This window comes from Lepidochelys kempii, chromosome 2 (assembly GCF_965140285.1).
Source record: "Lepidochelys kempii isolate rLepKem1 chromosome 2, rLepKem1.hap1, whole genome shotgun sequence".
In the NCBI taxonomy this organism is placed as follows: Eukaryota; Metazoa; Chordata; order Testudines; family Cheloniidae; genus Lepidochelys; species Lepidochelys kempii.
In genome coordinates this window covers 158,515,440-158,529,613 of record NC_136381.1, presented here as the reverse complement: position 1 = coordinate 158,529,613, position 14,174 = coordinate 158,515,440, and the positions used below count along the sequence as shown (strand labels likewise).

At 44.4% G+C, this 14,174-nt stretch overlaps 1 protein-coding gene across 8 annotated transcripts in view; it reads left to right on the top strand.

Moving 5' to 3' along the window:
- The first annotated feature begins 560 nt into the window (after nucleotides 1–560).
- CEP72 (centrosomal protein 72) overlaps nucleotides 561–14,174 on the top strand; it is a 79,577-nt gene continuing 65,963 nt past the window's right edge. For all 8 annotated transcript variants that reach the window (XR_012157409.2, XM_073332584.2, XM_073332586.2 and 5 more), the window contains exons 1-4: nucleotides 561–638; nucleotides 7,345–7,472; nucleotides 9,028–9,220; nucleotides 12,930–13,044. Coding sequence is in view for 7 of the 8 variants with exons in the window: in XM_073332584.2 (XP_073188685.2) it covers nucleotides 578–638; nucleotides 7,345–7,472; nucleotides 9,028–9,220; nucleotides 12,930–13,044 (497 nt within the window). In the remaining variant the exon portion in view is untranslated. The remainder of the gene's footprint in view (nucleotides 639–7,344; nucleotides 7,473–9,027; nucleotides 9,221–12,929; nucleotides 13,045–14,174) is intronic.

The following is a 14,174-nucleotide window of genomic DNA, read 5'->3' as shown; positions in this document are numbered from 1 at the left end:
GGAACGACTTAGTCTGATAAAAAATTAATCAGATTATCTTCACACACAAGGGTATTTAGATGCCCAGAAGCAGGGCAGGTAGTTTTCCAACCTAATCACTGGTCTTAGATGGACTTCCCTTTTGGATTTTTGTTTTTGGATTTTTTCATTCTCCAAAGCACTGTTTTTGGGAATTCAGTGTTGCTCCCTCTATTAAAAAAAGTAAAAATCCAATCAATGCCCAAAAAGCCAACAAGCGAAGCACAGCTAGGTAGGGGAGGTAAGGCTCTGGTCTAGGGGCCTGCTGCACATTGATTTCAATGGGCCTTGGAACAAGCTCTCAACCAGCGTCGTTCACAGCACTGACACTGGGCGACAGGCTGCACCCAGCACGGGGTTGGACACAGACACGTCGGGGAACCTGCTGCTGCAACCCTAAGCCCCGCCCCAGTACTTCAAGCGGCTGCCGCCTGCGACAAGCCCCGCCCCCGCCCTCGCGCTTCCCCGCGGAAGCCCCGCCCGCAGGCGGTGTCTGGTTGGCCCGTCAGGCGGGTATTAGCATTAGGACGTCAGGGCGCATGCGCACTGTTTGAAAGCAATGGCGGCGCTTACGGAGGAGGCGGTTCGGGAGAGAGTCAATCTGCGGCACCAGAACCTCGGTAACCAGCTCCCATCCTGGCGGTGCCACTCCTCCAGGAGAGGGTGGCAGGGATGGTCGCCGGGGACAGGAGCCTGGAGACGAAGACAGCAGCTTCTCCCCCCTCGGTGGCGGTTAAAACCGTTAGTCCGGCGCCACTCGGCGGGTTGGAAAACAAGAGGCGGGGCTTATGTAGTGGTCGCGCCCCCAGAGTACCGCTGACCAACGGGAGGAGACGATTGACAGCAGCTGGAGCTCCCCTTTCCCGCCCTCTCCCACCCGGTGTGGCTGCCTCAGGCGGGCCGCTGGCGGGGCGGGAGGGGCTGTGGGGGGCGGGGCTGAGACGCGGTGCATGCGCCTGTCAGGAGCTGCCCCGCCCCCTCGTATGGCGGTGTGGGAATGAGGGCGTGGCCACGCTTGGGAAGGGCAGGGCGGGGCTTACTGGGGTCCCCCATCACCCTGGCCTTGCTGGTGACGGATGGGCCCTGTGGTTGGTTAGCAGGGATGTGGCATGCGGCAAGAACACTTAGGAGGCAAGAGCCTGTCAGCTTGGCCACAATGCCCAGCCCTTTTCGCAGCACTCGGCTTTGCCTGTCACAGGGCTGTGCCCGTGTCAGCTGCTAGTGGCTGCCTGGCCTCTTGCTGCAGCACAGCAGGGGGAGGGCATCACCACCGCCGCCCCAAGTGGCTGAGGCTTGGGACCTTGGCGATGTTGGTCAGGGTTTGATTGCTGCCTGTGATCCTGGCGGTGGCAGTGTGGACATGCTTGGTTTCACAGGTATTTGCTCTGAGCCCACCCACATGTTCAAACTGTCCTGGATTTTAAAATGGCAGCTGTTGTGATTGGAGCAGCCTGAATCCCACATCATAAGGGAGGGGGCAGAAATGACTTTGTATCACCTTTAGAGCTCCCTGATTGTACACAGGGGGCTGGTCCTTTGAGTGGCAGACAGATACAACTGTCATAGTCAAGCTGCGCTCTGGCCATGCCCCTCTTCCCTTCATGATGCTCCCTACAGTAGGGACTGTGGAGGCGGTATATATCAATGGTTAGGGGAATCCCCAGTTAGCCGAAAGATGGTGATTTTACAGTAGACTGTGTAGGGGGATCTGGCCCCCTGTCCTGTTTCTTGTCCCATAAATATCTGTGGAGGCCCCCAAATTATTAGAGTCAGAGACCATTGCTTTATGCCAGTTATAAAAGCTGCTGGGAAGCCCACTTTCAAGCAGAAAAAAGTGGAGTATTAGGGTATATCTACATTGAAATGAAAGACCCCAGCATAGCCACAGCTGGTCCAGCTCAGCTAAATTGGGCTGCAGGTCTAAAAATTGCTGTGTAGACATTTGGGCTTGGGCTGGTGCCCAGGTTTTGGGACTCTCCCCCCCGCATGGAGTCCCAGAGGTTGGGCTGTAGCCTGTACCCAAACCTCTACACAGCAGTTTTACAGCCTGAGCTCCGAGAGCCCAATTCAGCTGACCTGGGCCAGCAACGGGTGCTTAACTGGAGAGTAGATGTACCTGCAGAGTCCAGTACTGCTCTCACTTAAACTAGTTTTAATCCAAAGTAACTCTGCTAAAATTAAATGTGTTACTCTGGTCTTACACCAGTGTATCTCAGAGCAGTATATAGCCCAACAGCTGTAGTAGCTCATGTCACAATGAGCATAATCTTCCATTTCTTTGCAAGTCATAGTCATTTATTCCAGTGCAAAGTGAGTATAAAGCTCTGCAAAATTGGAATCAGTAGATGAGTACTTAAGATGGAGGCCCATTAACCGGTAAAAGCACCTTTCTTTCCTCACTTCGCTTCCAGTCAGGCTAGTGTAATCAGACTATTCTTTTTTCTTTAATTGGTACACCATCTGTGCACTTGGTACTATGTGAAATTAGAGAAAGATCAGTTGCCGGTTTGAGTACCTCACAATCCTGATTAGACTAGCACGGATAAAACATAGCACATGGACTTACTAAGTGATGATCCAAACTCAAATGGATGCAGATATCTTCCTTTGTTTTCCAATGCATTTCTCCGTAAAGTGGGTTGACATTGAAAGACCCCTAGGAAAAGCATGTCTTAAGGAGTGTATGAGTGTCGAGAACGAGAAGTTGGCATGTTAGACATGAAAAGGGGTAGCCTGGAAGAATAGACTGTTTTAATTCAGTTGTAAATTGGGAAAAGCTCTGGGCAACAGTCACCTGACTTCAGATGTGCAAAGACAGTACTGTGTGGTTCTCTTGCAACGATATCAGCTAGAAACTTTGGGACAGATTCTGCTTGCCGCTTAACAAATGTGCAATATGGGAAATGGCACAGAGAGCCTCCCCTTGCTAGCTCTTGCATGGTCCACATAAGGATCAGGGAGAATTGCATTTGCTGTACTTGAGGGGCATGTAACATTTCAGGGATGCATTGTGCGTGGTAGACAGATCTACCAGTGCTTACCACTGTCAGGCCATATGCGAGATGGAGGAGGACATAAGCTGCACCCTACAAAGAAATGTAATAGTGGGCATGCAGCATCTGTATCGGGGTGGGTTTCGAAAATTGTATGGAGACTGGTTAAGGGAGGGGGACATGGCCCTCCCTGCTTCTCACCCCCTGACGGCCCCCCGGGACCCCTGCCCCATCCAACCACCCCTTTTCTCTGTTCCCTGACCTCCCCCGCAACCCCTGCCCCTACCCCTGCCTGGCCCTCCGCCACCCCATCCAACCACTCCCCCCCCCCCCCCCGTTTCCTTCCTTACTGCCCTGCCAGGACCTCTGCCCCATCCAACCACCCTTTCTCCCTGTCCCCTGACTGCCCCCACTGCCCCATCCAACCCCCCCCTTCCTGACTGCCCCTCCAGGACCCCTGCCCCCATTCAACCCCCCCTGTTCCCTGCCCTCTGACCACCCCAACCTCTATCCACCCCCACCCTCTGACTACCCCCTGACCATCCCTGCCCTCTATCCAACCCGTCCTGTTCCCTGCCCCCTTACTATGCAGCACAGAGCACCGGGTCAGGCCAGGCTCTGCAGCTGCACTGCCCCAGAAGCTTGCAGCCCCTGCTGCGCCGCCTGGAGCATTGTGCCGGCGGTGCAGTGAACTGAGGCTGCGAGGGAGGGAGAACAGCAGGGGAGGGGCTGGGGGCGAGCCTCCCGGGCCAGGCAGAATTTGGCCCGTGGGCCGTAGTTTGCCCACCTCTGATCTATATGCTTAGGAACTTCCAGTGGTGTAAGGATGTTTGATTCAGCATTGCTATGCTCAGAAGCTCCCAATGTTTCCTTTAGTGTGGTGTGCTACCACATTTCCACTAAGGGCTTATCTACGCTACCACTTGAATTGATGTAACTTATGTCACTCAGAGGTGTGAAAAAGTCACCGTTTTGTGACACAGGTTACATTGACTTAAAGCAGTGTCTACACTGTACTGTGTTGCAGGGAGATGCTCTCCCACTGACATAACTTCCGCCTCTCGTTGAGATGTAGTAATTATGCCAATGGGAAAGTATCTTCACCAGATGTGCTGCACTGTAGCACGATAGTGTAGACTAGCCCTTAGTGTGGGTTGTACCCACAGCATTCAGTTCTACCCTCTTTTTTTTTTCTTTTTTCCCCCTTCAAATCAAGCCTGGATTCTGCGGTATTTGATGGCTATAGAAGAGTGGACTCATTACTGATGTACCTCCTTATGGCTGGGTTTGGGTATTAACTCTGCTCATCTAGCGCTTCCTGCTGACATCCACTCTGGCACTACATTGTCTCTCCTGTGACTCAGATCTCCAGCCAGGTCACATTAAAGCTCTCCTCTTCCACAGTATCAACATCCCTAAGGGACCTTGTCCCACACAGTACTGGTCATCAATATGACATCTCCTGCCCTTTCCAGAGCTTCTCTTCCATTCCTTTTTTCTGTCAGAATACTGGCCCTAGGACTTTTCCCTGGAGTATTTTAACCAAATTCAAAAGCGAAATACAAACCAAAACGATAGCAACTTCTGCCCATTCCCTCAGGTTTAAATTTTTAATCCATCCTGGAGTCTCCCCCAGCTTTCTGTTCTTCTGGAGAATGCTCACTCTCACAAGTTACTTCCTTGGAGCCTTGCCTCTTCTTTGAATCCTCCACTTCTGTCTATCCCTAACATTGTCTGCCTATCGGTTGGCTTTTATCAAGTCCACTCTAGGAGTTCTTTTCACTCTACCATCAGAGCCTGGCCCAGGCACATAAACTCCTTCCTGAAGCTCTTCAGTTGAGTGCCTGGCTGGATTTCTTTTCTGAAGGTCCAGGTCCTGCCCTTTGTTTCAGAGCTCACTGGCAGAGCATGCTCCACCCCAGTGACATCTCTGTACGTCCTGCATACGGTCTCTGGTACTCAGAGAGGGACTGCAGAGTTCTTTCCATATAGCCCCCTTCTGCTTTAGTCTTCCTCCTTTTACAGAAACCACCCAGCTCCTCCCTAACCGAGCTTCATTTTTAAATAAGCCTGGCCCACCCTGTAGGTGAAACCAGGTGTGTTAATTGGCCTTGCCAGCCCACATTAACTGTTTCACCATCTGTGTGAGGCAAACATCACAATGGCATTGTGCTCCCTGTCTATCATAGAAATCTTCTTGCTCACTGTTGCTTTTGTATGACTAAGCAGACTTTTTACAGTAGTGACTGTGCCACCTTTTCTATTCAGAATGCCCCCACCAGCATGAACTCACACACGGTGATAGTAGGGTCATGCTGTGTGGAGGATGCCATTTTGCCCTAAAATGGCATCCTCCATGTGGTGTGACCTTGCATGTACAATTTACATGAGTTCCTGCTGTGCGGAGGATGGCATTTTGCTATACCAAATGCCATCTTTCATGTGGCATGACCTTGCAATGCATCATGCTATGTGGAGCATGCCATTTTGAGGATGGATAAATGACATCCTCCATGCAGCAAAAGTGCCAATTCACCATTCTGCCGTGATCAGACCTCACTACAGAACAGCCCTGAGCACATCACTAATAATACTTTTGTTATTTGATCTAGGAATATCTCGTAAAGCACATTCTTGCTCTTAACTGTGAGGGTTTGATCCAAAAGGTGCTAAATGTCTGCGGCAAGGTACTGAGCACCCTCACGTCCCATTGATTTCTATAATGCCCCTCTGCCATGTACATTGGTCAAACTGGACAGTCTCTACGTAAAAGAATAAATGGACACAAATCAGATGTCAAGAATTATAACATTCATAAACCAGTCGGAGAACACTTCAATCTCTCTGGTCACGCAATCACATGAAGGTCGCTATCTTAAAACAAAAAAACTTCAAATCCAGACTCCAGCGAGAAACTGCTGAATTTGATTTCATTTGCAAATTGGATACTATTAATTTAGGCTTAAATAGAGACTGGGAGTGGCTAAGTCATTATGCAGGGTAGCCTGTTTCCTCTTGTTTTTTCCTACCCCCTCCCCCCCCCCCCCGATGTTCTGGTTTAACTTGGATTTAAACTTGAAGAGTGGTCAGTTTGGATGAGGTATTACCAGCAGGAGAGTGAGTTTGTGTGTGTATGGGGGTGGGGGGGATGTGAGAAAACCTGGATTTGTGCAGGAAATAGCCCAACTTGATTGTCATGCACATTGTGTAAAGAGTTGTCACTTTGGATGGGCTATCACCAGCAGGAGAGTGAATTTGTGTGGGGGGGTGGAGGGTGAGAAAACCTGGATTTGTGCTGGAAATGGCCCACCTGATGATCACTTTAGATAAGCTATTACCAGCAGGACAGTGGGGTGGGAGGAGGTATTGGTTCATATTCTCTCTGTATATATAAAGTCTGCTGCAGTTTCCACGATATGCATCTGATGAAGTGAGCTGTAGCTCACGAAAGCTTATGCTCTAATAAATTGGTTAGTCTCTAAGGTGCCACAAGTACTCCTTTTCTTTTATAGGAACAGTGTATGCTCAGTAGGTGCTTACAACCAAGCCCCACATGACCTGCAGGGTTTTTTTGTGTTTTTTTTTGTGGGTTTTTTTTTTTTTTTGCCATTTGGTTATTTATCTGATGAAATACAAGCTGTTTCTGCTAAAAGAACTACGGAAAAAGTTTTGTTTCATCACATAGACCCAGAAGACAAGTACAAAAAGGCTGCTTGGGTACATGCCAATAAATCCATTAGAATGTGGCAGAACTGTTTGGTTAGAAACTAGGTTTTAGTGTAATAATTTAGTGGCTTCTTAAGAAACTGCTACAGATCTATCTAGTTGAAATAGGTATACTGTGTTCACAAGTTGATATAGATGTAATCTGACGACAAGAAACATAATTTACAAATGCACCCCTCTTTGGCCACATGTGAATGTTATTAGAATTTTGAGAATGGAAGCGGAAGTGTTGCTTTCTATCCTCTGCCTTTGTGGCTCAATTTCCATGCAGACAGCTTGGTGGGAAGCAATACAGATGGAAGGTGTATTATCTCCCTCTAGGTCCTCTTTGCAGTTCTACCACGCAGCATATCTGCAGACAGTTTTTAAAATCTGCCCTCATAGGCACAGGGAGGCCAATCGCTGTGATTGTTAGCTCTACTTGCCGATGATAAATATTCTCCAGGTCGTTGACATGCACAACCCTAAAATCACCAAAAAAATTTAAACATATATCTTGCATTTCTGTCACTTCAATATCAGGTGTATTTAACATAATTAGAATAATTTCAATAACTTCATTTGTCTTTAGATAAATATATTCAGGTTTCACATTTTCTCATTGTAGCTGATGTCCGATCATTGTCTCTTCCTGGAACTTATCATGAAAAGATTACTCATTTAGGAAATTCTCTGAAAAATTTCACTCGCCTAAAATCCTTAGACCTTTCTCGCAATGCATTGGTTAGCTTGGAGGTACGTTCTTTGTTTAATTTTTTTAAATGGTTATTTAAGATAAATATAACAGGAACTGGGTTAGGTCTTGAAGTCATGGAGAAAGGACAAGAGGATTGGGGGAGTCATATTGAAGGTTTTATGGAGGTTGGAACAATATCAGACTTTTTTGTGCTTTGCAAGCCCGGTACCTTATGGAAAAATAATGGAGGGTACAGGTGGAGGGGGCACCAGTTTACCTTCCGATAAACTTGAAATTCAGTATCTGTAAAGAAAATAAGTATTTTGTGAGCAGCCTCACTACCTGCTCCATCACCAGCACAGCATGCAGATCTTGATTTAGGCCCTGATCCTGCAAACACTTGTGAGTACTTTTTTTTTTTTTTTTTTTACAAGTAAATGAAGCTTTGGAGGATTGGTAACAGAATAGTGTTTTATCTCCAAATGACCATTTTGAATCTAATTTGGGTTAGTGGTCAAAAATCATTTGCTGGTGGCTGTTCAGAGCACTGTGTGAAATGATTTTGTAGTTTTAGTCTAATTCCAAGTGGACTGGAGTCCAGATTATAATTGGCACCCTTGGTTGTAGTCTCAGCAAAAGCTGGCTTGGAGTCTGAACTAATGTATTAAATTTACAGGTTGTCTTTCTCGGAGATTGTGGCACTTCAATGGTTTAGTATGCGGAAACATGCATTGCCATGCCTGTGCTATAGCTCCTTTGTAGTTGAAGGAGGATTTTAGTTTCAAGTGCTATCAATCCAGCACCTTTTTCAGGTTGTGGCCCTGATCTTAAAAAGACTTACACTCATGCTTAATTTAAACACGGGTTCAACCAGTGTCATCGGGACTCTTCATATGGGTAGAAATAAGAATGTGCTTAAATCTTTGCAGGATCAGAGTGTAAGTACATAATCGCTTACCTCAACCCTTTTGGTGAAAAGCAGCATCAATATGCTATATTACTTTATTTTACATAATATCTGTAGTATTTCTTGATAGCTTGAAGAGCTCAAATTGATGAATGTCAATACTTAAGAGGTGCTCAATTCACATTTAAGTGTCACCACTCTTAACTAATTGTTCATCTTGCTCAGCAAAATAATGTTAACTTCAAAAATGTTTTAAGTGTCACTAGAAAATTTTAAATATTTAAAGATGCCACTAGAAGACAGAAGGGCTTTATATGCACAGAACAGGTATGGCATGGGCAGCGGTTATGAAGTTGTCCCCAAGTGCTCTACCACTCAGCTACAATCCTTGTCTGGAAGGAACATCTTCTTGGTGGATAGTTTTGATACAGCCAAAAAGAATAACAAATAATGTCACCTGTGATTTTTGTTTGTGAGGTTTTTAAAAATGTTCATGTGTGCACTAGAACCTGGACTGAGACCAGCAACTCGTTTCACATAGGCCACCAAACAGCTACAGGCAGCTGGTAAAGACTGTTAAGTCACTGGTTGCCTGGCTTTGATTTATATCAATGACCTAGTGTATTTCACTCTATGAAAACGTAAAGTTTATTGGAGTCATATGTGAGTACAAACTAATATGGTTTCTATTTTCTATACATTAACAGGGCATTCAGCATCTGATATTTTTAGAAAAGCTCAATCTCTATTACAATCACATTTCATCACTGTCTGAAATATTTCGACTTCATAGTTTAACTGCACTCAAGGATGTGGACCTCCGTCTCAACCCTGTAGTTAAAAATGAGTCTGATTATCGTCTTTTTGTTGTGCACATGCTTCCTAACCTTAGACGCTTAGGTAAGTACAATTCAGAACTTCAAAACTTAATTGAGTTCTTGAAATTTTAGATATAGTGTTAGGTATTTTGTATGAAAGAGAAATATATATGTGTATGTATCAAGAATGTGTCTGTGGTGTGTGATTTATGCAATTTATTCCATATGAGTGCCAATGAAACCTTTATACCATGTCCATATTTATTCTTTAAAGGCTATATATGTACTTTTAAGAATGTTATTTTGGTGGTATTTCTTAAATGTATGGAACAAAATGTTGTATCCCTGCACCTGGCTTTCCAGGTGGAGGGATACCTTTGTTACCATAATAATGGCTAGCTAAATGGTCAGTAGGACTTCTGATACCCTTTTTATTTATAACTTTTAAAAAATATGAAAGAATATTAGATTAGATAGAGAGGAAGGATAGGCCAGTGACTAAAGAGCTAGCCTTGGACTCAGGAGACCCAGGGTCCTTTTCCTGTGCTGCCACAGGCTTCCTGGGTGACCTTGGACAAGTCACTTAGGTCCAGATCCACAAAGGTATGTAACCAGTGAAATCAGTGGATGTAAGGAATCTAAATACATTTGTGAATCCGAGCCTTAGTCTCTATGCCTCAGTTCTGTAGCTGGGAAATAGAGAGAGAATAGTATTTCTCTGCCTCCCTGGATGTTGTGAGAATAAATACATAAAAGATTGTCAGATGCTCAAATACCTATGGTAATGGGGGCTGTATATGTACCTAAGATATCTAGATAGATTGACTGGAGACCATCTACCTGTGCACATTAAAGCATGTTTTTATTATCATCATGCTTGTGCTTCTTTGTGAATGCAAATTGTCTTAAATTAATCTGTAAGCTCTTTAGTGCAGGATCTTTTTTTTTAAATTGTGTGTTGGTTCAGGAATCAGTAGGAACCATGTCCTGTACCAGTAGCATGAATTGACAGATTTAGCCCATCACTCCAACAGGTTTCTGTGGTTGATGTACATTACCAACTTAGTGCATGCTAGGGTTTGAGACCGAGCCAATGCCATTTATCAGCAGCAGGGCTGGCTGTTGCATGAACTTAAATACATAATGAAGTTCAAAGCTGATGTGCATTAACCTTCGTAACATGATTATTTAGGGTATTCAGTACTTTATTAAACAATTTTAGATCATTCAAATATCCCATTGCAGATGTTCTTTTAGTACAAACAGTTTTATAGACTTTACGGATGTGATTTTTCTAATGTTCTCACCACTGGTCTAGCTTTGCTCCCCTTGTCTTCAGTAGTAGAAGAATAAGGCCAACACTGAGCGGTTTTGAAAATCCCACCCTATGTTTAATTTGAAAAAAACATTACCAAGGTTGACTGTGTTTTGAAAATGCAATATATTTTTTCAGAATAAAGACATTTTGAATAAAGGTTTAGAGTAAACATTTTGTAATATGAAGGGTGCTCTATTCTGTTATGCTTTTGTATTAATATTTTCTATGAACATATGATTTGATTAATTAGAGACACAAATATGCACACAGCTATTACACAAATTAACTGTATACGTAAATGTTTTGATAAGAAAGCTTACTATTTCCTCCTTGCGTTTATTTGTATTTCAAACTTTCTGATAATGCTTATCAGGACTTCTGCCCACAACTAACTTATGACTAGTGGATATATAGGGAAGAAAACCGTATCCTGCTCCCTGTAGGATTCTGTTAGCTTCTGTGAACCAATCCAACAGTTATACTAAAACAGAAGAACTAACTATTTAAAATATCACTCTGAGAACTTGTCTTTTCCCCTTCCCATAGAATTGTTCAGAACAGTGACCCATTTTCAGTAGTGCTTTGCATATCTTTTGCTGTCAATAGTGTAGTTTGTGGCTTTGTAAGTTAAAAGATTTAAGTATCAGGATCCTTTAAAAGGGAATGTTGGGTACATACAGCTGTACTACCATAGCAAGATATTAACTTAAAAAAAAAAAAAACCATGCCAAATACAAACCTCTTTAACTTTTGTCTCTTTGTTGAGTAGTTCATTATACAAAGAAAATTAGGACAATTGTCATTGAGGCCATCTTCCCCTTCTGCTAGCCTGAGAACAGAATTCACTTATGTCTGTGTGAATGGAGTTGCCAGTCAGCCCCAAATATAAAGCTCTGTTTTCGTTGCGGAGCCAAAGGGAGAAATCTTGTCCCACTCAAAATCAATAGAAGTTTTGCTGTTGACTTCAGTGGAGTCAAGATTTCAACTGAAAGATCATTGCTCATGGCCTCTGGTTTCATTAACGAAAAGCTACAGTAGAACTTCAGAGTTACGAACTGACCAGTCAACCACACACCTCATTTGGAACCGGAAGTACGCAATCAGGCAGCAACAGAGACAAAAACAAAATGAAAATCTCACAAATACAGTACTGTGTTAAATGCAAAGTACTAAAATATCAAAAAGAGAAAGCAGCATTTATCTTCTGCATAGTAAAGTTTCAAAGCTGTCTTAAGTCAATGTTCAGTTGTAAGCTTTTAAAAGAACTATAACGTTTTGTTCAGAGTTATGAACAACCTCCATTCCCAAGGTGTTCTTCTGTAATTCCAAATTCATATTACATGAACCCATGAGCGGTGGGTGGAGCCCCCAGCTGTGCCCCTCTGCCCAAGCCCCCTGCAGCCAGAGCCCTATGCCCCCCCCTTGTGGCCGGAGCTACGAGTTCTCTCCTCTGCCCAGAGGAGCCCCAAGTCCCTCCCCCCCAGTCAGAGCATCCTTGGGCCAGCTAGAGCCCTTGAGCCCCCCCACATGGTCAGAGAAGCCCTGGGCCAGCCGGAGTCCCCCCACAGCACTCTGTCTTCCCAGACCCCAAGCTGCCCTGCGTGAAAAGCTCTTGTTTCTTCTCTTCCGGGAGAATTCATTTAGCTTTTGGTATGCTCCATGGAAGGTTCTGGGGTGGCTGAGGAGGTATGTGTTACTCAGCTTCATCAGTAATCTTTCTGGAGTCCAGGGAGATTATTGATTAACCCAGGAAGTGGAATAGCAGATACCACCTCCTTGGCTGACCCGGGACCTGTATGGGGCATAATGATAAGAGAAAACTTCCCCCTCCAAACACACAACCAGTGTCAGGAGATCACAGCTGTGCCTGGGCAGGCTCAGCCTTCCCTGGCCTATTATACCCGCTGCCACGTGGCTGTTTCCAGGCTTCCTTTCTTGTCTGCCGTTCTCCCTTATATCTGGGTGGAATCTAATAAGCTATACCTGGCCTGACGGGGCTTCCAACACCTGCTATCAGAATGAGGAGAATCATCCTCTCTGTTACAGTCTATTTAAATGTGAAGGGGTTGTTTTCCTACAAATGAATTATGAGATAAAAAGCCTACAAAACCCAGACACAAAACTTTAAGCCCCTACAGAATGGGTTGGGTTTACAAATGTTGGCTCTGGAATAGCAATTATGTTCTATAACATTAGCTTAGACATATGCACGTGTTGTTTTCACAATGAATGGAACTTTCAGAAATCTATATATTTTTAACTTTTGGCCTTTTTTTCTCCACTAGGAGCACGTTATGTATTTTCCTTAAAACTGACATGATGAAATCTGTGCCCTCACTGGTTATCAGAGGTTTATCTTCTGTAAATGTAGTCAGTTTGAAGGTGCCATGATACCGTTCTGATTTCCTGAGTTAAAAGCTATAGTGAAAAATATTAATGACATTGATTCCTTTTTGTGGGGATTTTTTTCTAGATGATCGACCAGTGAGAGATAGTGAACGAAAAGCATCCCTTTTGCATTTCACCACAGATCATGCATTTGAATTAAAAGATTCTTCACCAACAGCAAAAGTGAATGAAATTGAAAGGTATGAACAAAGTAACAGAAGCAGTAGTTTTGAAGTGTTGGAAAGGCAATTAGGGCTTAATTCTAAAGCAAATATTGCACTCAGGCAAGTTTATAAACATCCTTAGTGCAAGAATCAAAAAGTGCAGCTGTGAAAACATATGGAAAATCTTCAAGGCTCTCTTGTCCCGTCAGTGTAAACGTTATGAGTTACTTTGGGGAATTACTCAAGTCCGTGTCTGACAAACCTTACCTATTTGTTACTTGTGCATTAAATTCCTCCAGGCAAATTTCTATGTGTTTTGAATACCACAGGTCTCTGGTTTAGGAATTCTTGCCTCATTACCAGTTACATGATTCCTCTTTCTTCATTTGTCAGTTAATGCTGTTCATATTCAGTTCTGTCTTTGTTGATCTCTTACTATAAATAAGCCTTTCTCTGTGCTGTGCCCATCAATTTGTATTTTTATAATGGCACTAATCTCTGGTATCTGAGTGTGCGATCTATGAAGGTACTTAGGCACGTACATCCCAGTTTCGGCTTGGCTGCAATCCACAAAATGCCTGCCAAACAGTGGAGGCATCAACTCAGTCGATGCCAAATTTTTCAGAGTAAACGTTCCCGCCTCTAGGTAGGCACACTGCTGCTCAACTCTAAGCTCTTGGACACCCCAGACAGATAGGTGTGTGACAGGTTCCTCTTCCCCCCCCCCCCCGCCCCAGTGCCACCTGATGTATTGGGGTACCACTGAGCCCGCCTGTTCCACCAGGCAGGACTCCCTTATGCTGTCCTGCTGAGCCAGACCCTCAAGCCTCCTCCAACACACACACAGGTAGGGACACACCCAGCTGCAGAAGGACACAGACACTGAAATCAGCACTGCATGAGTAGACTTCAGCTAGGGAATTGCCCAGCACTTGAGTGCAAACCCAAAATTATATTGTCTTGCACTGCACAGAAATCTGTACAGTGTAAGGTCATGAAATTTGCTCCCTCCCTCAGTGTGGTGAAAGATGTGCACAGTTTTTGTCCCCCCCCCAGTTATGAATGCCACAAACTAAACAAAAACAAGTTTATTAACTACAAAAGATAGATTTTAAGTGATTATAAGGTTTAGGAAACAGATCAAAGCAGATTAACTATCAAATGAA